The sequence below is a fragment of the Telmatherina bonti genome (genome assembly GCF_933228915.1).
Source record: "Telmatherina bonti genome assembly, chromosome: 13".
NCBI lineage: Eukaryota > Metazoa > Chordata > Actinopteri > Atheriniformes > Telmatherinidae > Telmatherina > Telmatherina bonti.
The window spans coordinates 5252380-5280149 of NC_136611.1; the positions used below are offsets into that span (position 1 = coordinate 5252380).

The 27770-nt window shown below is 42.5% G+C and overlaps 1 protein-coding gene across 1 annotated transcript in view; it reads left to right on the plus strand.

The window, feature by feature from the left end:
- Positions 1-19935: 19935 nt before the first annotated feature.
- fgf5 (fibroblast growth factor 5) overlaps positions 19936-27770 on the plus strand; it is a gene marked incomplete at both ends in the record, with an annotated part of 14200 nt that continues 6365 nt past the window's right edge. Inside the window, 2 exons of the mRNA XM_079251873.1 lie at positions 19936-20143; positions 26530-26633. Coding sequence (XP_079107999.1) covers positions 19936-20143; positions 26530-26633 — 312 coding nt within the window. The remainder of the gene's footprint in view (positions 20144-26529; positions 26634-27770) is intronic.

The window sequence follows — 27770 nt, forward strand, 5'->3', positions numbered from 1 at the left end:
TCTAAATATACACAAACGGCACCGTCTCCTGTGTACTTGTACTATTTCTGACCCACAATGCACTCAGTCTACAGGTCTGCTGACAGGGACAAATTTACACATCATGTCCACTCTTAGATGACCCTCCAGCCACATGCTGCTCCGTCTTCATGACCTCCGCCTGACTCCAGAGTCTCAGACTCCAGACTCTTCCACATGAACACAAAGAGCCGCGAAAACTTCCACATTTGTCAACTATTTTCTGATATATAAAACAAAAAAATCATCACGCTAAACCTTGACTTTGCCTTGAAACTTCTACATTATAGGAAAATAAAGTTAGCGTTCTTGTCACATGGAGGCGGAGCCACACTGGGATTAAAAACCAGCTGACTCAGCATAAATACACAAAAAGCACCAGCAGACGGCTGCAGTCAGACCTGTAGACATCAGGACTGGTAAGGTCGAGCATTTAACCCTCTGGGGACGCCGGCATCATCGGCGATGCCAGGGACCATGTTGTGTTTAATCCAGCATAGCTGTCGAACCATGAAAGATAGAAACTTGTTGTTTTTTCCCTCTTAATCGGGAGACTCCGGGCTTTCAGACGGTAGTTCCGGCATCACTGTAGCCCATTCATAAGTGATGCAGTGTTGTGTCAAAATAGGTGTTCCAATCACAGCCTTTGTCTTTGGCGCATGACACGTGTTTTTGTCCAATCAGAGCCGATGTTGCTTCAGGAAACGCCTCCAAACAGTGTCAATCACTATGCAATCACTATGTTAGCAGTCGGATAGCTGCCTTCTGTATTTACAAGGCCGATAAATTATGAAAACAACAGCTTTTACGCACGCATACCATGTATAATTGCTCAAACAAACATTTGCATTACTCAAGTAGTTTATTTCAACATAAACGACACGACGGCGTCGTAACAGATGTATAACTTGGTAACAGATACAGTGCGTGCAGCTGACAGTGATTTCGGAAAGCTGCGGTGCTTCAGTCCCTTTCACCTTTAGTCATGCTTCGAAATTATAATACTCTTTATTTCAAGCAAATGAGCCTCATTTACATGGCAGTTTATGATATTTCAATTAAAAATAATGATAATAAAAAAAAACAAGGTATAGGACATTATGGGGCATTGAAAGGGGGTGTTTATTAGCATTTAAACTAAAAAAAAAAAAAAAAAAGTCAGGCGAGGTTTATTTCTCTATAATACCCTTGGTCCCCAGAGGGTTAACAGTAAATATCAACACAACGTGACTGATTCTTACAGTAAACGTTTATAACCTGATAAACCCGCCGTCTCCGTATAAAGTAAAGTCTTTTGCCCAGGCTGGAGGAAACTAAATTTACCCACCTCCTCACATTCAGCGCAGCGAGAAGGACAACGTGTAGCGCTCCGCTCCAACTGCAAACGAGACAAAGAAACCAAACAGATTATTTCACTTCCTGACACAATGATGAGTTAGTCGAGATAAAGGAAAACTTACCGCCTTGATGAGGACAGACCTTCGTCTTAAAACATCCTGGGAATCCATGTGTGTGATCGCACCCAGTGAGAGGTCTAAATGAAGATGTATGGAGGCCACAGGGTGGGCCAGATGCAGAGGTGGGTAATGGATTAGCCAAGATCAGCGTTGCTCTGTCGGCTGTTTCCTGTGAGGAAAAGCAGAGATTCATCCGCTGTACTCCATTCCCACGGCCACCCAGGGACCACTTCAAGGAAAAAACGTCCGATACCTGATGTGTAAATATCCTCAGAGGAGGGGACAAGTTTTCAGTTTATGTTACATGAGAGATTAAAAAGGTTGAGATTTATACATCATACAGCTGGACTTAGTTCCAGTCTGCGTTTCCATCATGTCTAGAATCACGCCAAACCTAAATATTGCAATAAAAACGGGTCATAGAGACACCTGCATTAAAAAAAAACCTTCTACATATCGCTAAAACGTTTCCACGCCCTCATCAGGAGGCCAGTCAGACATATCGATATGGAACTAGGCTAAGTCTCAATTCTATCTTTTACCCCTTCCCCTACCCCTAGCCCTATCCCTCGGCCCCCCAGTGGAGGGGACGTGTCAAGTGGTGAAAATGTTCCCCTAAGAAATGGGACACCACTACACCGTGACGACGTCATCAAGCTGCGGCACTCTAGCTGCTACGCAAACAGAGGCAACGAGTGATTGTTTTCCAAGATGCCGTTGTCGTCCGCCGTGCAACTTTCTGTTCTCTGGGCAATCGGTATATCTCCCATTTTTTGTATGGTTGTTGGCCTTGTTGGTCACCTTTCCTTCCAACCACACCTCTTTTATGAATGTTCTGTATCGAAAGTAGAAATTTTTTGTTTGTTTTCATCAGCCCAATGCATTCCATTACAAGGGTCAGATACAAGTTGTCTATGAGGTACATATGCATAGCTTGATTTTTTTTTTTTTTTTTAATGTTGATATAAATACAGACTGTAGTAGTAACTGTAAAAAATTTTAATGCTGTGTAAACTGCATAAACGGAAACTACTGTCCCTTGAACGTTGTTTTGCAGACATTGTATTCACAACATGGGAATTGCACGTGTAACTTCTTTACGTAATTATAACTTAATAGAGGCTTTTTAACAGAAATTAGTACAAGAACAGGAACGTAAACAATAAACTCTTCTTTTTTTGCTCTTTTTCTGCCCTCATATGTTCTGCCGTCCCTGGTTAAAACATATGATACAATCTAGCACTGTGCACAAAAGTAAAGGAAATGCTCCAACGTATAGATGATTGTCACTGAAAGAAAACAGCAGCAGTGGTTTTATGCATTCATATATCAAACCAGCAGTTCAGCCAATGCTAGCCTCTTGTGCTAACTGTAGCAAACTTTCACAGAGCAGAACATACGATGGTAAAATAAAACGCCGTAATTTCAGTCTTGTTATTGAATCGTATTTTAATGCTAAAAATACTTAAATTTGTAAACCTCTTTTTCAGCGTTGGTAGACATGTTGCTGGTGCTGTCTCAGCTCCGCCTCCATGGTGAGACGGATGTCTCAGCTCCGCCTCCATGGTGAGACGGATGTCTCAGCTCCGCCTCCATGGTGAGACGGATGTCTCAGCTCCGCCTCCATGGTGAGACGGATGTCTCAGCTCCGCCTTTGTTTTGGAACATTGTTGGTGTTTTATCTTGTTTTCAAAGGAATAAGCTTGTAGTTATAGTTGTGTAGATATAGAGCTGATCAAACAGCAGCAGCAGGAGGAGCTGGTCACGTGCAAACATCAGAAAAAACTTCCACATGAATTGCTTTGTGTGTGTTTGTGTGTGTTTGTGTGTGTTTGTGTGCATGCGAGGCTGCAGGCCCATGTAGAGATTTCTTGAATCGGTATCTTCATATGCGATACTTGCTCTAGACCTGCTTGTATCAGATCGATACCAGAATTTGCCGCATCGCCTCGCTCTACTTGTGTGTTTGTACCTTTAAATGTTGATGAGCAGCACCTGTCTACGCCCTTCTGGGGAGAAGATGCAGCTTTCGTTGGCCGCTCGGTGATTTTAGACGGCAGGTTCATGGAGTCAGGCGGCGGGTTAGTGACAGCGTCCACTGCCGGGGGAGTGGTTAAGTCCCTTAATGACGTCACATAGGTAAAAAACTTCAGACTCAGATGTTTGAAAAGACTTTTGCTAAAAAGCAGAGCGGGTGAAAGGATACAGAATGTTCTCCTTTTTTGGGCCTCAGACAGGATGCTGAGACACATACGACTGTTAGTGAATTTAGCATAAAATGGGACCTTTAGTGATGACGATGTCACTTGTTTTATTACCAGTTTATCTTATTTTACTGGGTTCTTTCATGTGATTCAGAAAGCTAACAGGACTTTAGTTGCTTGCTAACCATGGCTTCTTGCTAGCCCTGTGCCACATTTTGCTGCTATAAATAGCAGCCAGTTTGTAAAATGATTCACAACTAACGACTGCAGTGGGATCAGGATCAGGCACCATGATGAGGGAGCGATTAGGAAAACATTCCTGTGCAGAAACCTGCCTCGCAGCTCCAGGCTAACATCCGAACGCAGAGGCGATGCTTCTCCTCGTGTTCTGTCCCAGTGTACTCCAACATGAACCTTGGATAAACACATGATCTGGTGGATCTACTAAAGGTTTGATTTATTTCATTTTAGTGCTTCATTATTACTTTATTAACATTTTAATTTTTATCCTTTATACTTGTTTTATTGCTTCTCTTATGATCACATGACTTTGCATCTTGAACCGATTGTTGTACATGAAAATGTTACAATGACAATAAAACCAATCTGTCTATCTATCTATCTATCGCTCTATCTATCTGTTTGTATCTATCTATCGCTCTATCTATCTGTTTGTATCTATCTATCGCTCTATCTATCTGTTTGTATCTATCGCTCTATCTATCTGTTTGTATCTATCTATCGCTCTATCTATCTGTTTGTATCTATCTATCTATCTATCTATCAGTTTGTATCTATCTATCGCTCTATCTATCAGTTTGTATCTATCTATCGCTCTATCTATCTGTTTGTATCTATCTATCGCTCTATCTATCTGTTTGTATCTATCGCTCTATCTATCTATCTATCTATCTATCTATCTATCTATCTATCTATCTATCTATCTATCGCTCTATCTATCTATCTATCTATCTATCTATCGCTCTATCTATCTATCTATCTATCTATCTATCTATCTATCTATCTATCTATCGCTCTATCTATCTATCTATCTATCTATCTATCTATCTATCTATCTATCTATCTATCTATCTATCTATCTATCTATCTATCGCTCTATCTATCTATCTATCTATCTATCTATCTATCTATACATCTATCTATCTATCTATCTATCGCTCTATCTATCGCTCTATATATCTATCTATCTATCTATCTGTCTATCTATCTATCTATCTATCTATCTATCTATCTATCTATCTATCTATCTATCTATCTCTATCTATCTGTCTATCTATCTATCAGTTTGTATCTATCTATCTATCTATCTATCTATCTGTCTATCTATCTATCAGTTTGTATCTATCTATCTATCTATCTATCTATCTATCTATCTATCTATCTATCTATCTATCTATCTATCAGTTTGTATCTATCTATCTATCTATCTATCTATCTATCTATCTATCTATCTATCTATCTATCTATCTATCTATCTATCTATCTATCTATCTATCTATCTGTTTGTATCTATCTATCTATCTATCTGTTTGTATCTATCTATCTATCTATCTATCTATCTATCTATCTATCTATCTATCTATCTATCTATCTATCTATCTATCTACCTATCTGTTTGTATCTATCTATCTATCTATCTATCTATCTATCTATCTATCTATCTATCTATCTATCTATCTATCTATCTATCTGTTTGTATCTATCTATCTATCTATCTATCTATCTATCTATCTATCTATCTATCTATCTATCTATCTATCTATCTATCTATCTATCAGTTTGTATCTATCTATCTATCTATCTATCTATCTATCTATCAGTTTGTATCTATCTATCTATCTATCTATCTATCTATCTATCTATCTATCTATCTATCTATCTATCTATCTGTCTATCTATCTATCTATCTATCTATCAGTTTGTATCTATCTATCTATCTATCTATCTATCAGTTTGTATCTATCTATCTATCTATCTATCTATCTATCTATCTATCTATCTATCTATCTATCTATCTATCTATCTATCTATCTATCTATCAGTTTGTATCTATCTATCTATCTATCTATCTATCTATCTATCTATCTATCTATCTATCTATCTATCTATCTATCTATCTATCTATCAGTTTGTATCTATCTATCTATCTATCTATCTATCTATCTATCTATCTATCTATCTATCTATCTATCTATCTATCAGTTTGTATCTATCTATCTATCTATCTATCAGTTTGTATCTATCTATCGCTCTATCTATCTGTTTGTATCTATCTATCTATCTATCTATCAGTTTGTATCTATCTATCGCTCTATCTATCAGTTTGTATCTATCTATCGCTCTATCTATCTGTTTGTATCTATCTATCGCTCTATCTATCTGTTTGTATCTATCGCTCTATCTATCTATCTATCTATCTATCTATCTATCTATCTATCTATCGCTCTATCTATCTATCTATCTATCTATCTATCTATCGCTCTATCTATCTATCTATCTATCTATCTATCTATCTATCTATCTATCTATCTATCTATCGCTCTATCTATCTATCTATCTATCTATCTATCTATCTATACATCTATCTATCTATCTATCTATCGCTCTATCTATCGCTCTATATATCTATCTATCTATCTATCTGTCTATCTATCTATCTATCTATCTATCTATCTATCTATCTATCTATCTATCTATCTCTATCTATCTGTCTATCTATCTATCAGTTTGTATCTATCTATCTATCTATCTATCTATCTATCTATCTATCTATCTGTCTATCTATCTATCAGTTTGTATCTATCTATCTATCTATCTATCTATCTATCTATCTATCTATCTATCTATCTATCTATCTATCTATCTATCTATCTATCTATCTGTCTATCTATCTATCAGTTTGTATCTATCTATCTATCTATCTATCTATCTATCTATCTATCTATCTATCTGTTTGTATCTATCTATCTATCTATCTATCTGTTTGTATCTATCTATCTATCTATCTATCTATCTATCTATCTATCTATCTATCTATCTATCTATCTATCTATCTATCTATCTATCTATCTACCTATCTGTTTGTATCTATCTATCTATCTATCTATCTATCTATCTATCTATCTATCTATCTATCTATCTATCTATCTATCTATCTATTTATCTATCTATCTGTCTATCTATTGAACATGTATTTAAATTACTGTATGCATAGAAAAGCTTACAAACTGAACATTTTTTCCAGAATAATCTGAAAAGGTTTTCTTTGGAAATATAGATGTTTCTGCTAAAAACTGTACTTTTACACAAAATCTGCTCTGCTTATACTATTTATTGTGATTGTAATTGATCCAGTAATAACCAAATACCTTCAAAAATGCATAACAACTCACCTGGTCTCTGTGAAACATAACTCCCACATTAGAGTGTGTCTCATGGAACGACATTCTGTTGAGCTGCAAAAGCCCATGATGGCATGTTGGTTGTGCTCCATCAATACATACCACATTCCGTGCTTAATCCTTAGAGCTCGAGCGGCACATATCCATGCCTCCACAGACGATGCGTGAAATCTAATCCTTTATATTCTACATGCTGAGCAAACATCTGAGACACCACCTTTAACCGTGTTTTGATATCATACACCATACAGAACAAAGGAAGTTAGTGAGATGTGATGTACCGTGTTGCATTTCTGGATGTAAAAAGAGACAACATGTAACAACCAGACAACAGTAGAGAAGTATATTGTCTTGTTTTAGGTGTAGGAAGAAACAGGAGAAGTTGCATAATGGGGAAAGATTCCTGCACAGCACTGTGGGGAACTTTGCAGGTGATGCATAAACGGTCACAACACCGTTACCGTTCTACACGTTTTAGGAACAGACGGACACCTCAACGTGTAAAATCAGTGCAAGTTTGGAATGGTGGGGGGAGGTTTTCTTGTCCCAGTTTGGTCCCCTTAGTACCAGTATGACATGGTTTAACCTCCACAGCCTACCTGAGTCCTGCTGCTGACCATGTCCATCCCTTTCTGAGCACAGTGTAGCATCTTCTGATGGAAACTTCCAGCAGGATGATGCACCATGTCACAAAGCTCACATCATCTCCACCATGACGATGAGTTCACTGTCCTCCAACGGCTCCACAGTCACCAGATCTACATCCAGCAGAGCAGCTTTGGGAGATTCTCATCATGATGTGCAGCAGCTGGTGATGCTTCATGTCAACATGGAGAAGATCTATAGAGGTTCATCTCGGTGTAGTCGGCAACTCAGAATTATATTCTACAGATCTTCTGTCACAGAAAATGAAGACGTTCGAAGGATGGCAGCTATGTTATGTGGTCCAGCTCTTACAGTTTATCTTTGTAAATATAATAGAACAAATCAATAATGTTGTTAAAACCATCAAAAAACAATCACTTACAGCTGTGTTTAAACCAAACAAACCAAACAGGCAGGTCAGAGCAAACTAGCTAAAAGCTAGTAGAGCTAACCGGGAGATAAAAGGAGCTAACCAGCTAACGGAGGTAAGCGGGCTAAAGCTAAGTCCCGTTGTTAACTGGCTAAAAACTGCGGTTGTTCTACGTTCTTATGACTTGAAGCTGGAGATCGGGTACCTGTCAATCAAAAGGACAATCTAAATACGCCAAATTTTGAGATTAAATTACATTTAAATGGGCGAGTTAAAAAAAAATGCACTCCCCCCCCAGTTGTCATGAAGGTAAACCTGACCTATTAAACCTAAAATGGATTTTTGAACCAGGCTGTAAACATGTTTATTCCTGCTGTAAACATGTTTATTTCTGCTGTAAACATGTTTATTTTTGCTGTAAACATGTTTATTTCTGCTGTAAACATGTTTATTTTTGCTGTAAACATGTTTATTTCTGCTGTAAACATGTTTATTCCAGCTGTAAACATGTTTATTTCTGCTGTGAAGTTGGTCTTTTTAACATGGGAGTCTATGGGGATTTGCTCTGTTTTGCAGCCCCTAGTGGATGAAGGAGGAACTGCCGTTTTATGCGCTTCAGCATATCCTTAATTTTAAACCGCCGGAGGTTGGATTGGACTCGGTTTAGACGAAACTTTTCTTTGTTTCATATCCGGATTTAGATGTTTCTACAAATGAAATAAAATCACTGTTTGGTGTGAAAAGAACTTTTTTATCAACCTTTTGGGAGGGAAAAAAAAACAATATTCAGAAATATCCATTGATTTCACATTATTGTTTATTTTTATTTCTTTATTTTATTATGTATTTGAATATATATTTCTAGTTATGGCTTGGAGGACTTTGTGGGGTGGCCTTGAAACCTGATCTGCTGATGTGGAGGTATTCTGGGAGAAGCTGCGTACTCAGATTTTCGGATGTGGAGATGGAAACTCCCACTCCGGAGTATTTGATGGCTCATTCCAACAAAGATTGCCTTCAGCATACCAGTGTGAGGTGTTTGCATTCCTGACATTAAGGCATTTTTTCTAACCCCTCCATTTAGAAATAATTTAATCTCAAAATTCTGCATATTTATGGGCGTGTCCTTTCGATTGACAGGTACCCGATGCACGTTTTTCAAATGTTGTTTTACAATCTTGATTATGTGAGATTAGGCAGGCACTTACCTGCCTACACATTTAAATGATCTGTTGTGTTTCCGGCGCAGTTTGAGATTGTCTGCCTGCTGAACCCTGGAGCTCACGGCACGCTCCTCAACATGTTACTGAAGGGTCAAAGTTAATGTTTGCTTTCCTGCGTGGAACGATCCATAATGACGTGTTATCCTTCTCTATCATTTTTAATTTTAAGTCATCATGAATGCATTAACAGTAAAGTGATACTTCATTATTACTGCTGCTTCCTCCAGTTTTAAGACAAATGAAGTAAAGTTATGTCTCCTCTGAGACCATGGGTCATCCCTGCCAATGATGGCCAACAAAGGTGCACACTGTCCATGCATGGCTGCCATTGCACAGTCATGTACACATGTTGGGGCTCTGCTAGTTAACATTCAGGCAGCGGCCTGCATTTGCAGAAAAAATGACAGATGTGGCTGCTTGTTGGAAAATACCAACTGGAACTAAAGTCCACAGAGAGGTCGCCACAAAATGGACTTAACTTCTGCTAACCTCAGAGGATTCCTCTGGACAGAGTGATCAGTGACAACAATCCCACGGACATGAGCCAGCGGATACACGCCCCCAGCCATGTTGGACGACTTGCCGTCACTGCTTCCTGTTCTTCATAGACAAAGAACAGTTTGACAACGGACAACAGCAACTGTGGTGACCCCGTCCAGCCATCTGCGATGCCAAAACCCCTGGAAGACCATCTGCGTGACCCACAGGTTGATCCTGTTCCAGTCCTTCTCCAGCACACACAAAGCAGCTGCATAATTCATGTCCCCAAAGCAGAGGAATACCACCGTCCAGGAGGCTTGTGATGGTGGCAGGGACTCTGGCCAGGCCACAGGTACCACACAGGGGGAAGACCCAGATCTTTGTGACTTTATGGACCCAGAAAGACCTCGTTGTTGTCCGAGTCATACCGGATGTCAGGTCCTGGGATTCATGTCTTCAGAAGGCACAGGCGTTCTTCCTGAAGGTCTTCCTCCCTGAGCTCATTTACCACCACCACACACAAGATGTTTACAGCCCGGTTACAGCTGTAAAACCGCTAAACACCGAAACTGTCCCACAAGTATGATGGCAAAAGAAAGCGAACCAGAGGAAGAGGACCACAGAAAACAAGGAGAATAGGTGGTGCGTGTGCACCTCAGAGGGTCTGAGGAGCTGGATCACATGGCCGTGAGTGACAAGAACTCTGCGACATGGTGGCGTCGGACTTGATGCAGCAGGTGTCTCCTGGTTCTGACATGCAGGTCCGTCGTCACACATATCCAAAGACATGTATTAGTTATTTGTAGCTGTTTACCTTTAACATCCCAATGCTCTGTGTTCTCAGGTTGCACAACTCGCAAATAAACACTGAAAAACATTTGTGTGTGTGTGTGTGTGTGTGTGTCTGTGTGTGTGTGTGTGTGTGTGTGTGTCTGTGTGTGTGTGTGTGTGTGTGTGTGTGTGTGTAAGGGACTCGTTGTTTGTGCACATCACGCTGGTATTACTCCTTATTCATTAGACACATGGATTTAAGTATGTTTGTGAAGTTTGTGGGTCTGGATCCGACGACACTCACTGTTTCCAAGACATTTTTTTGCAAAATAAAAGTGATATTTGAAAGTTTCAACAAACAACAAGTGCCGTTGTTTCCACTGTACAGTGTTTAGTGCACAAGCTTCTCATCAGGTGGACAAGATTTTACAAGAATTGCAGATTATGCTAGGTCGTCACGTAGCGTTATTTTGGGATCTTTTTACTTGCTGCTGTAAATTTGTTAAGGTTTTTCGAAGTTTTTCTCACTCATTTTCTTTTCTAAAACTGAATCATACTGTTGTTTGTTCCACACCGCGCCATCTTTACAGTGGTGAACTGGTCACATGACCCCCACGTCACGTCCAGAGAGACGTAAATGGGAAAAAAGCATTTCCATGAAACTTTTGTGAGATATTTTTATTTAGAAATGTCTGAAAAACTTCATGAGAGCGTAAAAACTTTTTAGTTATATTTGAGTCAAAATATTGGCGTTTTCCATTTGCGTATTTACTTTAGGTGCAATTATCAGCACATTGCAAGAATTTCACTTCATATATCAGCATGTATGCCAGTGTCTGACAGACAGACAGTCAGAAAGGACCAGAATCTGTCTCTGAACAGGAGGACTTATGCTGGAGGATAATTACGAATGAGGAGCAGGTCTGACAGGGGAACAGGGAAATAATGAGCCATGAAAGGGGACAAAATAACACGGGGAACAAATCTCACTACAACATCACCAGAACCAGAACATAAAAGCCTGAAATATAATAAAAACAGAAAACATGAGGACTGTATGATGGCACTGGATTTTCTCTTGTCCAGGTAAGTTCAAAGTTAACCTGGAGGTTTTCTTTACTACATCTGGTTTGCTTCTTACCAGGTAAATCACCATGGTAACCTACGGTGAGCGGCTAACCTGCTAACCCGGAGCAGGTTATGTTCTGGACAGGAGATCAGAGAGTATGAAAGCCTGAGCGTCGCGTTTAATGGAAGTTTCTGTCAGTTCATTCTGTCAGCGATGCTACGCGGATCGTAAGAGGAGGCTGAGGAGAGACGGCGTTTTTAGGGATAGAGGTGGAAATTCCTGGTACAGAAAGTAAAAGTCCTGTCCGGCAGCTGTTCCAACCAGTCACCGAACAGTTTAATGAGCAGAGTTTATTTGCCAGGTAAACCAGCCTGTTAGTGAAAACACCTGTTCTAAATGTACAGGTAGATCCAAAAACATGGCAGGACTTTTACTTTCTGGACCAGGAATTGCTTCCTCTGAGGATAGATTAAACATTTTGATGAAGAAATAAAGCCTCGTCTCTCACAGCTTTGCAGCATGTTTCTTGTTCTTGACTTGTTCTCAAGTCCGTTTAGCTACGTTAGGATGCAGCTAAACCAGCGAGGTTAATACCGCTCACATGGCGCAGCAGCAGAAGCATGACTTTATGGAATGCATAACTAGTATGAGGAATTAATATTCCAAAACAAAATGTTCTTTCCAGTCTCCCAACGTCGTTTCTCAGAGCTCTCCATCACCACCAGCCTTGAACCTTGGGCAAATAGAGGTCCAGGGGTCTGCCGCTCAAACGTCAGAGTGAAAAACGTGGCTAGTGACGCAGCAGACGACACGTCGGCAGGGGTCCAGAGGGGCTGCTGATGGTGGGAAGCGCTGACGGCGGTGAACCACAGCATGTTTGTGGAGTCAGTTAAACATCTGATGTAACGCTCAAGTCATTAAAATCAGCTGGCAGTAATTTATTTGTGTGTGGCTCGTCACACAGGAGGCCACGTCCTCGTCATTCTTGTGCAAAGCGTTCTTATAAACACTGTAAATTGTAGATGGATGTGAAAGGAACTTGGCTGACCCACGTAGCCGTCGCACAGGCCAAGCCACACCCAAAGACCTGATGAAACTTTTCAAAATAATGAGATACAAAGAAAGTGTAGCCAAACTGAGCATGCTCAAACGAGCAACTTCCAAGAAATAAACCTGGATTGTTATTCTCCAGTTTAATTCAATCACATCGGTGCTATAAAGGCTTTATAACAACAGAACCTGCTGCATGTCTTCATATGACTTATTTAAATAGATGTTTTTATTCTAACTGCAGGTTTAATCATTATATGATAATAATGGTGTTTCAGAACTGCTTTTGACGGCCGCATAAGGTTGTGTCTTCAATCTACGTTTCGCTATATTTAGTTTGCTAAAAGTCCTCCTACAGCCGTTGTGAGCAGTAAACGGTGGCAGAAAACAAAGAAAGTGGTCTAAATAAAAGAAAACATATATTGGAATGTGAAAGTAATCTCTAATAAATATGGATGTTTAGTCTACCAATCATTATTATCACAGCCAGTACATATACACATATCATCTCACTTCACCACACAAACCTGCCGTTTTAAATTCATTATCAGCAGCAACAGGACAACATATCTGGCATTTAAACATGAAATATTTTCATCCATGCAGCCTGAATTTATTGTTCTGATGTTGGAAACACAATAAACTAAACCGCGTGTAACATTTGTGGCTGCTGTTACTGCAGCTGACCACTAGATGTCACTGTTATGCTCTGGCTCTGAGGATTCGAAGCTTCAAATCTTTTTATGAAACAACTTGGAAGAAGTCTGAAAAGCTTCACAAGGCTTCGTATGTCCTGTTGTTCTTCGTATGTCGTGTTTGAATACATGCTTGTTAGGTTAACTCAGTATTTCAGATTCCCTGCCGTTTGATAGCCAACCCAACATTAACACACCTTAATGCAACAAAGGGTTCATTAACAGGCTGCAAAGAGCTTGATGAGGAAGTTTAGTAATCTGACTCTGGTGCTTTGGACAAGGGACATGTCTAAGCCATGCAGGGTAGGGGGTCCTGAGGACCGGAACTGAGAAAAACTGGGTTAACTGCAGTCGTGTGGTCCAGGGTATCCGCGGGTAGACGGAGTATACACACTTCTTTTTCAGTCAGCATTGGGTAAACCCACTTCTACCCCCCCCCCGTGATGCTGCTTTTACAGTTACAAACATCCCTCCACATGTAGCTACGTCACCCAGCAGCTCAGCTAAGGTTACCGATGCTACGCTGGTACAGATAGCCATCAGCTGTGTTAACTTTAGCCTGAATATAGACATAATAAAGATAGATGTAAATATGTCTATGAGCCTGTCTTTCATCAGTCTGTGTGCCAGTATTGGTTTAGTCATTTCATAATTCTTCCTCCCTGAAACTGAAGAGCAGAAATTATGTGACGATGAGCAGAAATATTGATGAGTTTTGGGGTAAACTAAAGAGAGAATTCTTGTATGTCACGTTTTCTAAAAACAGCATTTTTCTGGGCTACTTTTTTCCTGTTAAAAAAAAAAAATAAGGGCAAAAAATTGAGAGTATACCCACTTGTTGAGGGACTACTACAGCACTTGTTAACTGCTCACTCTAAATTCTACCTTGGTTGTTCGTCCTTCTGCGTTGGCCCTGCGATGGACTGGCGACCTGTCCAGGGTATCGCCGCTCGCCTGATGATTTTATTAAGTTTATTTGTGTAGTATAAATATCACATTGTCTCAACAGTCAAGCAGCTTTAATTAAGGTGAACAATCCAGCAAATCTCAGGCTGGAAACTTGTCAAACATCGCCTCTCTTTCTCCCTCACAAGCTCCCACAACCTAAATACACCGCTGCAAACACACCTGCAAACATTGGATTTAGACCGTACCATTTCCCTAAATCAACACAACCGGTAACTTTAGTTGATACAAACATTAATAAACTCATGAAAAAACCCCGCTACAAGACAAGGATAGCAGTCCTAATCTTAAGTCACAATAAACTACAACAGAAGGAAATCCTCCACTTGGTTTTACTCTGCTCACACCTGAGTCAGGAAGTGCTGGTTTGGCCATTCTCAACTTCCATCCTGCAAGGCAGAACCAAGCAAAGAACAACGAGCCTCTTTCACCAACCAACTCAAGGAGAATTTACTCTTTGTGACAGCTACCAAAATATGGGTTTGGATCTTATAACACGTCCCTACAAATTCTTTGAGCACCGCTGAGCGTAACAGAAGTTTAGTCATGATGTTGTCGTTGAAGACTGAAGCCAGTCATATGCATCAAGAGAAGAACACCCCCCTCCACCATTCCCACCCTGTTTGCTTAGACTGAAAAGCTGCTAAAAGCTGGGATCAATCGGGCGGGAAAATCAATCAGGATCATCCGTGTTTATACGACTCGGGGGGGATTACCTCACTGTTACTGGAATGGTCGGAGAGGAATGACTGGCCATTAGAACAGTGGGACTAAACACTGCCCTGCTGTTTACATGAAAGGTAACGCCGGCCTCCACTCTGCGTGCCAGAGACAATTAGGCCTCCATGCAGGCTGTAATCCGCTGGCACGCGCGAGGTAATCAAATTGTGACATGGCCAGGCCGCTGAAAACAATGAGGGATGACATTACAAAGCATGCGAAGACAGAAAATTAATAAGCTTGGTACTGAATGTGTGCAGCAGTGACAGCGATGATGTGAAGACCCTCAGAGGGATGTTTTACTGTCCTGTGTGTGAACTGAATAAAAAAACTCAATTCTGTTGTTTTTATTTTATAATTACAACTCTGATTAAACACCTTTGGGATGCAAAATTATTTATTTATCTATATCAGAACTGATCAGCAGCGATTAGGAACAGAAACATGTTCAGTTTGTTTTATTTCAGCTTTATTTGTAGCACCAGTTTAAGGAAAAGTCATCTCAAAGTACCTTAAAGGCGCAGTCCTACTAGGTCCAGTTTCGTCTGGTTTTAATCCAATTAAAGCAAATCTATTAAGTTATCCACACAAGTCCAACTTCTGGTCATAGAAACCAGTTCACAAGTAATCCTGGCCATGCACGAGTCAACAGTGGAGAGATTCCCTTCGGAGAGGAAGGAAAGCCTTCAGCAGAACCAGAAGCAGGAAGGACCGCCACCTGCCTGGACCGGCTGGGGACACTGGAGACCAGAAGGAGGTCACTTCTGAACCAGCTGAGAAAGAACAGAGTAACCAGTTAATGTCTACAACTTTCCTCTGGGTGAAGTGGTTCCTCGTCCTGATAGTAGTCTATACATTCTGTAATCATGAACAATAAGAAATATAGTTAGACCCCTCAGTTTACTGTAAATCTGTAAAAACTCTGATCAATCCAAACATTCCGACCCAAACGGAGTTGTTCATTTCTTATATTTTGTAGCTTCTTCTCCCAGCTCCCCTCCTCCCCCTCCAGCAGCACATACCAGATAGCCACACCCTGCATATAAACAGCATGTTAGGATGAAAATACAAAGTAGTGAAGAAGAAACTCGGAAGGCAAACATGGCTGAGAAAATGCAGGAAGGATTTCCCGACCCGGCTCGGTTTATTTGCCTCCTCCTGCTAAACAGCCGAGAAAGAGAAAATCCTTGGTGGAAAAAGCTGCGAATAAAAAAGCCTCGGATCACGCAAGGAGCAAAACCAGAGGGGAAGGAGCCAAGACAAGAGGAGGAGCCAAGGCACTTTCACATCTTGCTAGCTCCCCAACGTTACCTTCCCCAGCTTTAAGGGTCGGTAAACCGGTCCCAACTGCAGTTAAAGCTTTTTAAAAAGGAAAGTTTTGGCTCATTTTAAAGGTCGTGCAGATGGTGTTTTCTGACCTGGCTCCTCTGTTTTCAGCCGGGTGTAAATGTGTTATTTATGTGTGTGTGCATGTATTGCATGTGGGTCTTTGTGGTGGGGTGGGAAGGTGGGCTATGGAGAGGGGTGTCACTTTTAAACGTGTTTATATGTTATATATATATTTATGTCATGTTAAATGCATTTTGTTCTGCATTTTTAAAATGTTTTTAAAACGTTCCCTCTGGTCAGACCGGTATACACCGTCCCGTTCCCTCTGGTCAGACCGGTACGCGCCGTCCCGTTCCCTCTGGTCAGACCGGTATACACCGTCCCGTTCCCTCTGGTCAGACCGGTACGCGCCGTCCCGTTCCCTCTGGTCAGACCGGTACGCGCCGTCCCGTTCCCTCTGGTCAGACCGGTACGCACCATCCCGTTACCTCAGGTCAGACCGGTATACACCGTCCCGTTCCCTCAGGTCAGACCGGTACACACCGTCCCGTTCCCTCTGGTCAGACCGGTACGCGCCGTCCCGTTCCCTCTGGTCAGACCGGTATACACCGTCCCGTTCCCTCTGGTCAGACCGGTACGCGCCGTCCCGTTCCCTCTGGTCAGACCGGTATACACCATCCCGTTCCCTCAGGTCAGACCGGTACACACCATCCCGTTCCCTCTGGTCAGACTGGTACGCACCATCCCGTTACCTCAGGTCAGACCGGTACACACCATCCCGTTCCCTCAGGTCAGACCGGTACACACCATCCCGTTCCCTCAGGTCAGACCGGTACACACCATCCCGTTCCCTCAGGTCAGACCGGTACACACCATCCCGTTCCCTCAGGTCAGACCGGTACACACCATCCCGTTCCCTCAGGTCAGACCGGTACACACCATCCCGTTCCCTCAGGTCAGACCGGTACACACCATCCCGTTCCCTCTGGTCAGACCGGTATACACCATCCCGTTCCCTCTGGTCAGACCGGTACACACCATCCCGTTACCTCAGGTCAGACCGGTATACACCATCCCGTTCCCTCAGGTCAGACCGGTACACACCATCCCGTTACCTCAGGTCAGACCGGTACACACCATCCCGTTCCCTCAGGTCAGACCGGTATACACCATCCCGTTCCCTCTGGTCAGACTGGTACGCACCATCCCGTTCCCTCTGGTCAGACCGGTATACACCATCCCGTTCCCTCTGGTCAGACTGGTACACACCATCCCGTTCCCTCTGGTCAGACCGGTATACACCGTCCCGTTCCCTCTGGTCAGACCGGTATACACCGTCCCGGTCCCTCTGGTCAGACCGGTACGCGCCGTCCCGTTCCCTCTGGTCAGACCGGTACGCGCCGTCCCGTTCCCTCTGGTCAGACCGGTACGCACCATCCCGTTACCTCAGGTCAGACCGGTATACACCATCCCGTTCCCTCAGGTCAGACCGGTACACACCGTCCCGTTCCCTCTGGTCAGACCGGTACGCGCCGTCCCGTTCCCTCTGGTCAGACCGGTATACACCGTCCCGTTCCCTCTGGTCAGACCGGTACGCGCCGTCCCGTTCCCTCTGGTCAGACCGGTATACACCATCCCGTTCCCTCAGGTCAGACCGGTACACACCATCCCGTTCCCTCTGGTCAGACTGGTACGCACCATCCCGTTACCTCAGGTCAGACCGGTACACACCGTCCCGTTCCCTCAGGTCAGACCGGTACACACCATCCCGTTCCCTCAGGTCAGACCGGTACACACCATCCCGTTCCCTCAGGTCAGACCGGTACACACCATCCCGTTCCCTCAGGTCAGACCGGTACACACCATCCCGTTCCCTCAGATCAGACCGGTACACACCATCCCGTTCCCTCAGGTCAGACCGGTATACACCATCCCGTTCCCTCAGGTCAGACCGGTACACACAATCCCGTTCCCTCTGGTCAGACTGGTACGCACCATCCCGTTACCTCAGGTATGACCAGTGACTTTAACCATCCCATCAACCAAGAGGAAACTCAGAGGAGACTAAGCGTTTCCTGTAGCTGGACTGGGACTGGAACCAGTTTCCGCCACTTATGAAGGAGCCCTCTTCAACTGCTGTTTTTGTATTAAGCTTTTAACTGGTATACTCAGTTTAAAGAGCTGACATGTTGGTTTCTGTGACTGTCTGCTTATTTGAACAGTTTTTATTGGCGGATGAGGTGTACTTATCCGTTTTTTTCACTGTTATTGTTTTTGTGAAGCACTTTGGTCAGCTGTGTTGTTTTTAAAGTGCTTTATAAATAAAGTTTGATTTGATTTGATACTAAGGGGCCCAAAGTGGGCCAAAAAACTCTCCCCACACCGTTACCAGAAGCCTTATGTGAGTGTTTGTGCTTTGCAGGGTGAAAAGAATAAATGTGGAATATTTCCGTTACACGCAGGTTCCTTTATAATGTCTGAACTCTCCATTTAGCTGAAAGAACCCGGATGAGAGATGTGCAGATGTCTGGTTATTAGAGCAAGTTTGTGAATGACATCACATGAATGAGACATTTACTGTTTATTAAATGTTATTTGCTTTAAAAAAAAAAAAAAAAAAAAAAAAAAAAACACAACACAGCTTTCTTCAACATTTCCTTTTGGATAAATAAATTATTTTTCATTTTTGTTTCATTAAATGGAAATTTCAGTGGTTTTGTCATTCATTCGTGGAACTTGAGCTGATTCTTGACTTTTGGATCTGCGGTTCATATTTGGTTCATGCTTTTTCTTCAAGGCTGTTTCAGCAGACAGATGAAACAACAACATTTATTGAGTCTCAGACTAATTATATTGTAGGTTTACTCGTTTTAACAGAATTATTCATGTTTTCTAACTTGTGGCTTCACTGCTGACATCTTGTCCAGATTTCTCAAGACCTTTATTATGTACATTTTATTTGAATCTTCTGACATTTTAGTTTTATTCCCAGTAAAACCAGTAAAGGAAAAGGAGCAAATGTTTTTAAATGTTTTTCCTGCCTCAGCGTTTTGGTTTAATTTGGCCTCAGAAGGCGCGTTTCAGCCTTTTAGCTGCGCGTCTCCAGGACGCACCAGCTGACAAACCGGGGTGAAGCCGGTAAACCTGGCGGCGTGTCCATCCAGAAGCGCGTGCGCATCTCAGTCTGTCTGAGCCCAAACGCGCCGCTTTGTGCAGGATCTGGAGACTGAGCCAAGTCTGGTTGAGATGCGCGTGTTCCCGGTGCGTAAAATGCCGCGCGTGGTGCGTCCTGGCGCGGACTGGGAAACTGTTGCGCGGCAGTCGCGGGATGGAAGAGCGTCCTGCACAGCTCAGGCATGCATCAAGCAGTGAGATCACTGGCGTTATAAATATCCCCGTGCCAGCTCCTGCGCCGCGCCGCACGCGCGTGTGCGCACGCCTTTCCGGTCTTCATGAGCGACACACACACAGAGAAAATGCAGAAACTCGCCTAGAGACTGTCTCGTTTTTGGAAGAATGAATGTTCCTCTTTACCTTCTGACCTTGGCTCAGCTGATTTGCGCCGCCGGAGCAGAGCGCGTGCCCGTGGAGCGCCAACTTCCCGGGGACGGGACCCGTTCCGGACGCAGAACCTGCAGGCTCTACTGCAGGGTTGGAATCGGCTTCCATCTCCAGATTCATCCCGACGGCAGAGTCAACGGCAGCCATGAGCCCAGCCAGCTGAGTAAGTCTGCAGCTCGCGCACAAATCCGCCTAAATATTAAATGATCAAAACGTCTGACGCGCAGAATGCGTCCCGCAGAGAGCGCGCACGTGGCCCAGATTCCCGCATTTAGCTGTATCTGATGTGAATGGCACCCCTGCAAGTTAAAGAAAAGGTTTCTGCAGAAAGGAGCAGAAAACTGAGACAGCCCGACCCTGAAGCACCGAGCAGGCATCTGGTCTGCGGGATGTCGGCAGGTAGACTATTTGTGGAAGTAACAGGTGCAGCACTGAGACCAGGTTGTGTTGGACTTCAAATCAGCATGACTGACATCACAAAAGCACCAGGCTGCTTAAAATGGCTCTCTGTTAATGACTTCAGTTTGTTTTCACATCGTTTGACCTGGAAATTTTTACATGAACAGGTGTTTAAACTGAAGTAAATCAGATTTTAGTCAAATTCTTCTAATATTGTAATCTGAAAGTAGAAAAGATGGTTTTATAATAAACAAACAGGTGCATGAATGAAATTGGTACATTAAAAAAGAACGACCAGATTTCCTTTTATTCCAAATGCAAATCCAGTCGTTTTATTTAAATGAAGTCAGATGACTTCGAGATGTTGATTTCATGTGTTTGAATGAACAAAACTGTCTGAAACATTTAAAAGTAGTATATTAGGTTTACTGCTTCGGTCACAAATAGTTGCTCTGACACAACTGTAAGGTTTCCAGAGAAGGTCTGAAGAAGAGAAAACATCCAGATGTTGATGTCAGAGGTCAGAGGAGAATGGTCAGACTGGTTGGAGATGATGGAAAGACAACAGGAAGTCCAGTAAGAACTGGTTCCAAACCCACAAGTAATCCATATTAAAGTATCCAGGAAGTTAAAAGAGACAGAAGAGGTTCTTCGAAATGTGGGACGATCCAGAAGAGAACAGAAGGAGGAGATCGAATTGTCCTGGTTTTTGTTGTAAAAAGCAGCATTATTCTCTTCTGGTTTGAAGGCTTGTGGTGGAATAGAGCGGAGAATATCAAATTGTCCCACTTTGGTCCCCTTACTACCAGTATGACCTGGTTTAACCTCCACAGCCTACCTGAGTCCTGCTGCTGACCATGTCCATCCCTTTCTGAGCACAGTGTAGCATCTTCTGATGGAAACTTCCAGCAGGATGATGCACCATGTCACAAAGCTCACATCATCTCCACCATGACGATGAGTTCACTGTCCTCCAACGGCTCCACAGTCACCAGATCTACATCCAGCAGAGCAGCTTTGGGAGATTCTCATCATGATGTGCAGCAGCTGGTGATGCTTCATGTCAACATGGAGAAGATCTATAGAGGTTCATCTCGGTGTAGTCGGCAACTCAGAATTATATTCTACAGATCTTCTGTCACAGAAAATGAAGACGTTCGAAGGATGGCAGCTATGTTATGTGGTCCAGCTCTTACAGTTTATCTTTGTAAATATAATAGAACAAATCAATAATGTTGTTAAAACCATCAAAAAACAATCATTTACAGCTGTGTTTAAACCAAACAAACCAAACAGGCAGGTCAGAGCAAACTAGCTAAAAGCTAGTAGAGCTAACCGGGAGATAAAAGGAGCTAACCAGCTAACGGAGGTAAGCGGGCTAAAGCTAAGTCCCGTTGTTAACTGGCTAAAAACCGCGGTTGTTCTACGTTCTTATGACTTGAAGCTGGAGATCGGGTACCTGTCAATCAAAAGGACAATCTAAATACGCCAAATTTCGAGATTAAATTACATTTAAATGGGCGAGTTAAAAAAAAATTCACTCCCCCAACAGTTGTCATGAAGGTAAACCTGACCTATTAAACCTAAAATGGATTTTTGAACCAGGCTGTAAACATGTTTATTTCTGCTGTAAACATGTTTATTTTTGCTGTAAACATGTTTATTTCTGCTGTAAACATGTTTATTTCTGCTGTAAACATGTTTATTTTTGCTGTAAACATGTTTATTTCTGCTGTAAACATGTTTATTTTTGCTGTAAACATGTTTATTTCTGCTGTAAACATGTTTATTTCTGCTGTAAACATGTTTATTTCTGCTGTAAACATGTTTATTTTTGCTGTAAACATGTTTATTTCTGCTGTAAACATGTTTATTTTTGCTGTAAACATGTTTATTTCTGCTGTAAACATGTTTATTTCTGCTGTAAACATGTTTATTCCAGCTGTAAACATGTTTATTTCTGCTGTGAAGTTGGTCTTTTTAACATGGGAGTCTATGGGGATTTGCTCTGTTTTGCAGCCCCTAGTGGATGAAGGAGGAACTGCCGTTTTATGCGCTTCAGCATATCCTTAATTTTAAACCGCCGGAGGTTGGATTGGACTCGGTTTAGACGAAACTTTTCTTTGTTTCATATCCGGATTTAGATGTTTCTACAAATGAAATAAAATCACTGTTTGGTGTGAAAAGAACTTTTTTATCAACCTTTTGGGAGGGAAAAAAAACAATATTCAGAAATATCCATTGATTTCACATTATTGTTTATTTTTATTTCTTTATTTTATTATGTATTTGAATATATATTTCTAGTTATGGCTTGGAGGACTTTGTGGGGTGGCCTTGAAACCTGATCTGCTGATGTGGAGGTATTCTGGGAGAAGCTGCGTACTCAGATTTTCGGATGTGGAGATGGAAACTCCCACTCCGGAGTATTTGATGGCTCATTCCAACAAAGATTGCCTTCAGCATACCAGTGTGAGGTGTTTGCATTCCTGACATTAAGGCATTTTTTCTAACCCCTCCATTTAGAAATAATTTAATCTCAAAATTCTGCATATTTATGGGCGTGTCCTTTCGATTGACAGGTACCCGATGCACGTTTTTCAAATGTTGTTTTACAATCTTGATTATGTGAGATTAGGCAGGCACTTACCTGCCTACACATTTCACTGTCCTCCAACTCCACTTACCTGCCTACACAGTTCACTGTCCTCCAACGGCTCCACAGTCACCAGATCTACATCCAGCAGAGCAGCTTTGGGAGATTCTCATCATGATGTGCAGCAGCTGGTGATGCTTCATGTCACAAAATAAGGAGCAAAATATTTCCAGCGTCTTCCGCCACCTTGGACATAAAGATTAAATTAAAGAGAAGTCTCCCTTGGTACAGTTTAATGTTTCAAATTAAATTAAAAAAAGTTCACTGTGAACTTTATACGTCTTTAGTCCTTTGAGATGACTTTGTTTGTGAACCAATGCCTTATAATTAATGCTCAATTGAACTGATCTGAGTCTTTGCCGCCGGGAATGAAGGCAGTTCTGAAGGTAAAAACGGTCCAACAGAATTTCTTTCTGCATCTTGACAGAAATTAAGTTTTGAAATGTCAAAACTTCGTCTTCCATCATTTCTGCAGGCTTGTGCCATGTCGGCCATGGAGCCATAAATCCCACTTTGAGCTTTTATTGCTTCATCAGATCTTTCATGGCTCATCCGGTGACGAAACAGGCGAAACTCCCCGTGGAAGTACGCTGGTGCCTTCATTTCATGGCTGCCTTTAGAAGAGTTGTCAGGTTACATTTGAATCCTGCATGACAGCAGCAGACAAGCAGGAGACTGGACGTCTTGGATTTGTAATATGAAGATCCTTTTACAATCACACCAGATGCAGGAACAGCTGCAACCTTTCAGAAAGCTTGAATTTTAAGTGTGTTTATCACAACAGTTCCCCGTTTACATTTATTTATTCATATTTTTTTTTATTCATTTACATGTTTTTAAAAAGGTTTGGACACTCACTTTGAATGTGATGGCAGATCCATAAAAAGTTGCAACTTGAGAAAAAAAAGGCTGGAAAAGTAGCTGGTACAAATCAAAAACAACCGAGGAATATTTAACAACCAATTAGGTTAATTGGCAGTTACCATGGCAACCAGCATTCAGATTTTAATTTAATCCTTGTCCAATGCATGCAGAGATTCCTTCTGATTCTCTGGATCTTTCAATAGATGGTGGGATCTTAAAGCTGCAATTTTACACTGAGGGACATTTTTTCTGATTGACAGGAAGCTGTTGGATCCATTTGGTTTTAGTCAGGTGCAGGGAAACAACAAAAACCTGCCGGTCCCTCTTGGACTGGAGTTTTACACGCCTGTGCTCAAACCAGGGGCCAGACGATGGCATCACGGTAAACATATGACAAAATCCAGTGTGACACAGTGTTGTTCAGATTTCACTTTTTAACTTTAAAGAACTTTTAAAGAAAAAAACAAAAACAGTTTAAGACTGGGCTTCTCAGTTCGATCATACGAGCACCACTATCCAGCAGGTTTCCAATGTTTTCCTGCTTCAACACACCTGGATCCAACACGTGGCTACATCACCTCACATCGCCCGTGTGCCGCTCCGTTGGGCGTATGGGTAAAAATCCCATGTTAGACTCTGTTTACTGCCACTGGGCTGCACATGCTACAGATACAGCTGTAGATTGTCAGAAACAAGATCATATCAAGCTTTCTGTCCATACTTCAGACAGGCAGCGAGTACACAAGCATCCTTCCAGTAGTTCCCACATGAGGGGGGCAGAGTCCTGAAAGAAGGGGGGCCACTAAGCTAATAAAATGTTTTACTTTGTAGTATCAGCAAAACACATTTGTAAAGTACCAACAACGACACAGTGAGAATCAACAACAGATATTTTGACAAGACATGACCCGTAAACCCAGTCATGTCATTCACCGTTCAGTTCGGCTTTCTTCGTACAGCTCTGCTTCACAACAACGTCATCTCAGGACACTTACAGACACATCAGTTCGAACCGATTCATGATAAAATGTCCTAGATAAGGCAAACCAACAGTTTGCGTCAAATCCGATCCCCCATCCTGAGCTGCATGAGGCGACAGTGGGAAGGAAAAAACTCCCTTTTATCTCAGCTCAGTTCCCCTCTGAACTGAACCAACAAAAGACAAGGTATATTACGGCCTGGTCTGGAGCAGGTAATGAAGTTATGGTGGGCGATGACGGAAAAGATTGTTCATTACTTTAGCTGTGGTAAATAACAGCCTTCTACCAAAGCAGCATCTTTCTCGCCAAATGCTCAACTTGCCGAACATGAAGTAGTCCGCAGTTTCCTGGTCTATAAAGCCTCACACCGCAGCAGAAGAGCTGATAACTCCCTGATATGACTAAAATGATCAGTAATGACATTTCTTCATATGTTTCGTTGTGCATGTTGGGGTCAGCGTGGTAGTTGGAAGGGAGGAGGAGTAACTATTTGGGCACCACTGCTTGAACCATCAAAAGGTGACGTTTGATTTTCCACTCCTGCTCTCAGCGAAGGCGGACACTTTTCTCTTTGCTCCTGTTTCCTCCCCTCCCCTCCCACCTTGGCCTGCGACTTTGCCCTGTCTGACTCGGAGCCTCTTTTTATATCTCTCTATATATACTCCTCACTCAAATTTACATCATGGATTTGATCGGCTGGTCTCTCAACACAGTTGATCAAATTTTCTCAACCCAAAGATCGGGCAGAGGGGAGCCTGCATGTCCTGAGGGGACGCTTCCGGCTGGATACGCTCAGGACTCATGAGCCAGGTGGAGACCGATGTGTCTGGCGGTTCTGTCCTCTGAGGACGTGGAGGATGTTTACATCTTTGGATAATTGGTGGTGGGGATTCTGCTGATTGGGGCTGGTGGAGTCCTGATCTACCTCAAGACCTGTGAGATTCTGGCAACAGCTGGCAGGCCGCCAGAATTCTGTAACGGTATGGGCCGAGCTAGCAGTGGACAGACTCTTGCGTTGACCGTTCTCAACTGTAAGCAGGATACCAGTCTGGTCCATACTGGTCATTTGGCCGAGGTCCCGGAGTTGGTACGCAGAATCAACAACAACATGGAGAAGTTGTCTCCTAGAATCGATGGAAATTGACCCCCCCCCCCCCCCCCCCCCGCCCCCCTCATTTGGCTGTTCAGAGCCACCAGCTTGAGACCTGCTATGGACTCAAGGCCGAGGGCAAATTGTTTTCCTCGCCTGGAACCCAAACAACAATCGTATCTGTTTTTAGACGCTCTGTCCCCCCTCCAAAACCATCCCCGGTCCCCTCCCACATGACTCACCGTCTCCCTGGACTTTGTGTGTCTTGTTTGAGTTTGTGCTTAAGTGTATGATTTTTTTTTCTCTTTGGACCGCGTCATTTGTAGCGGGACCCGGAGTTACATGACCTTTTTTTTTCCCTCAACCCCCCCATTATCCTAATGTATCTCTGTTCTTATCTGTTATAAGGCGGCGCCGGTAAAACTGGCTGCAGGGCCTACGTTTTCAGCTTGGTTCTGTATTATTCTTTTGTCATAAATATTACATGTCTGTATGTCAAACTTTGGACAAGCTGGCTTGAACTTTGAATAAAGTATCTTTGATTTGATTTGTCCTCCTAGGTGTCCTGGAGCTCTTTGCCATTTCTCAGGGGGTCATTGCAATCAAAGGAGTTTACAGTAATCGATTCCTGGCCATGAATAAAAGAGGAAGACTGCATGCCACGGTGAGTATTACCATTGTGTGTCAGGTAACCGGAAATGGATGAAAACATGTTTGTTTGCCTCCTGCATTGCAGGATCTGCTATGTACCCATATAAAGGGCGTACTGTGCAGCTCTGACGTCCAACAATATGATATTGTTTACCTCCTCTGTGTTTTTGGTTACTTCTTCTGAATCACAGCTACTAGCAACTAGTGCAGGGCGATTAATCGGATTTTAATCTCAATTACAATCTGGGTTTTCAACGATGATAAAAATAAAAGGGTGTGATTATTTTTCTCTCTGCAGTTTCCTCTCCTGCTGTCTTCAGCTGCTAATCGAGCGTCTCTGGCGTTGCAGCGCTGTGCTGTAAACTCCTCCCGCAGCCGCTTTGCTTTCATTCAGACACTGTTGCCAACTTGGCGACTTTCTCGCTAAATCTGGAGACTTTTTTTTGTTAAAAGCAACAAATCTAGCAACTTTTACTGGAGTTATTAGAGACTTTTCTGGTGTTTTGGTGACTGACTTGAAGGCACATATTGTTCTGCAGTTACTGTAAGGAAGGAGCAGCGGGAGCCTCTCCCGTCCTAAAGCACTCCCAGGCGGCCAGTCTCAGTCGGCTCCGGCTGCAGGTCAATGTAGAATAACTGCAGTAGGTTGTGGAAGTTCACCTAAACATAGTTTATACCATTGTCAGTGACAACTGGCTGCATTATTTTCCTATACATAGTTCGGCGAGTTAAACACTGTAACATCCCTCCATTACGGGGCGTTACCATAGCAACGCGTTAACCAGCTGGTTCAGATCAACTGTCTTTTAACAGGTGAATGAGAGAAACGCGCTGCAGCCTGACAGCGGTTGTTTGGCATAAAACGTACATCCAGGCCAACGTAAAATAGTTCCTATAGAAGCGGTAAAAGCAGATTAAACAACTCGGAACCGTACATTAGACGGTTATAATGCACGACACGGAGTCGAGAACACCACGACGCGCAGCGTTGTTAAAAATACTGGAAAATTGTGTTAAATCTAATCTAAGCCTAACTTAGTGAGGATGTTTGCTTTGCTTGTGAATAAAAACATTGGTCTTGGGCTGCTAAAGTTCAGTCCTGTCCTGCGGCTTTTGGATGCATCCCTGCTCCCACACACCTGATGGCATG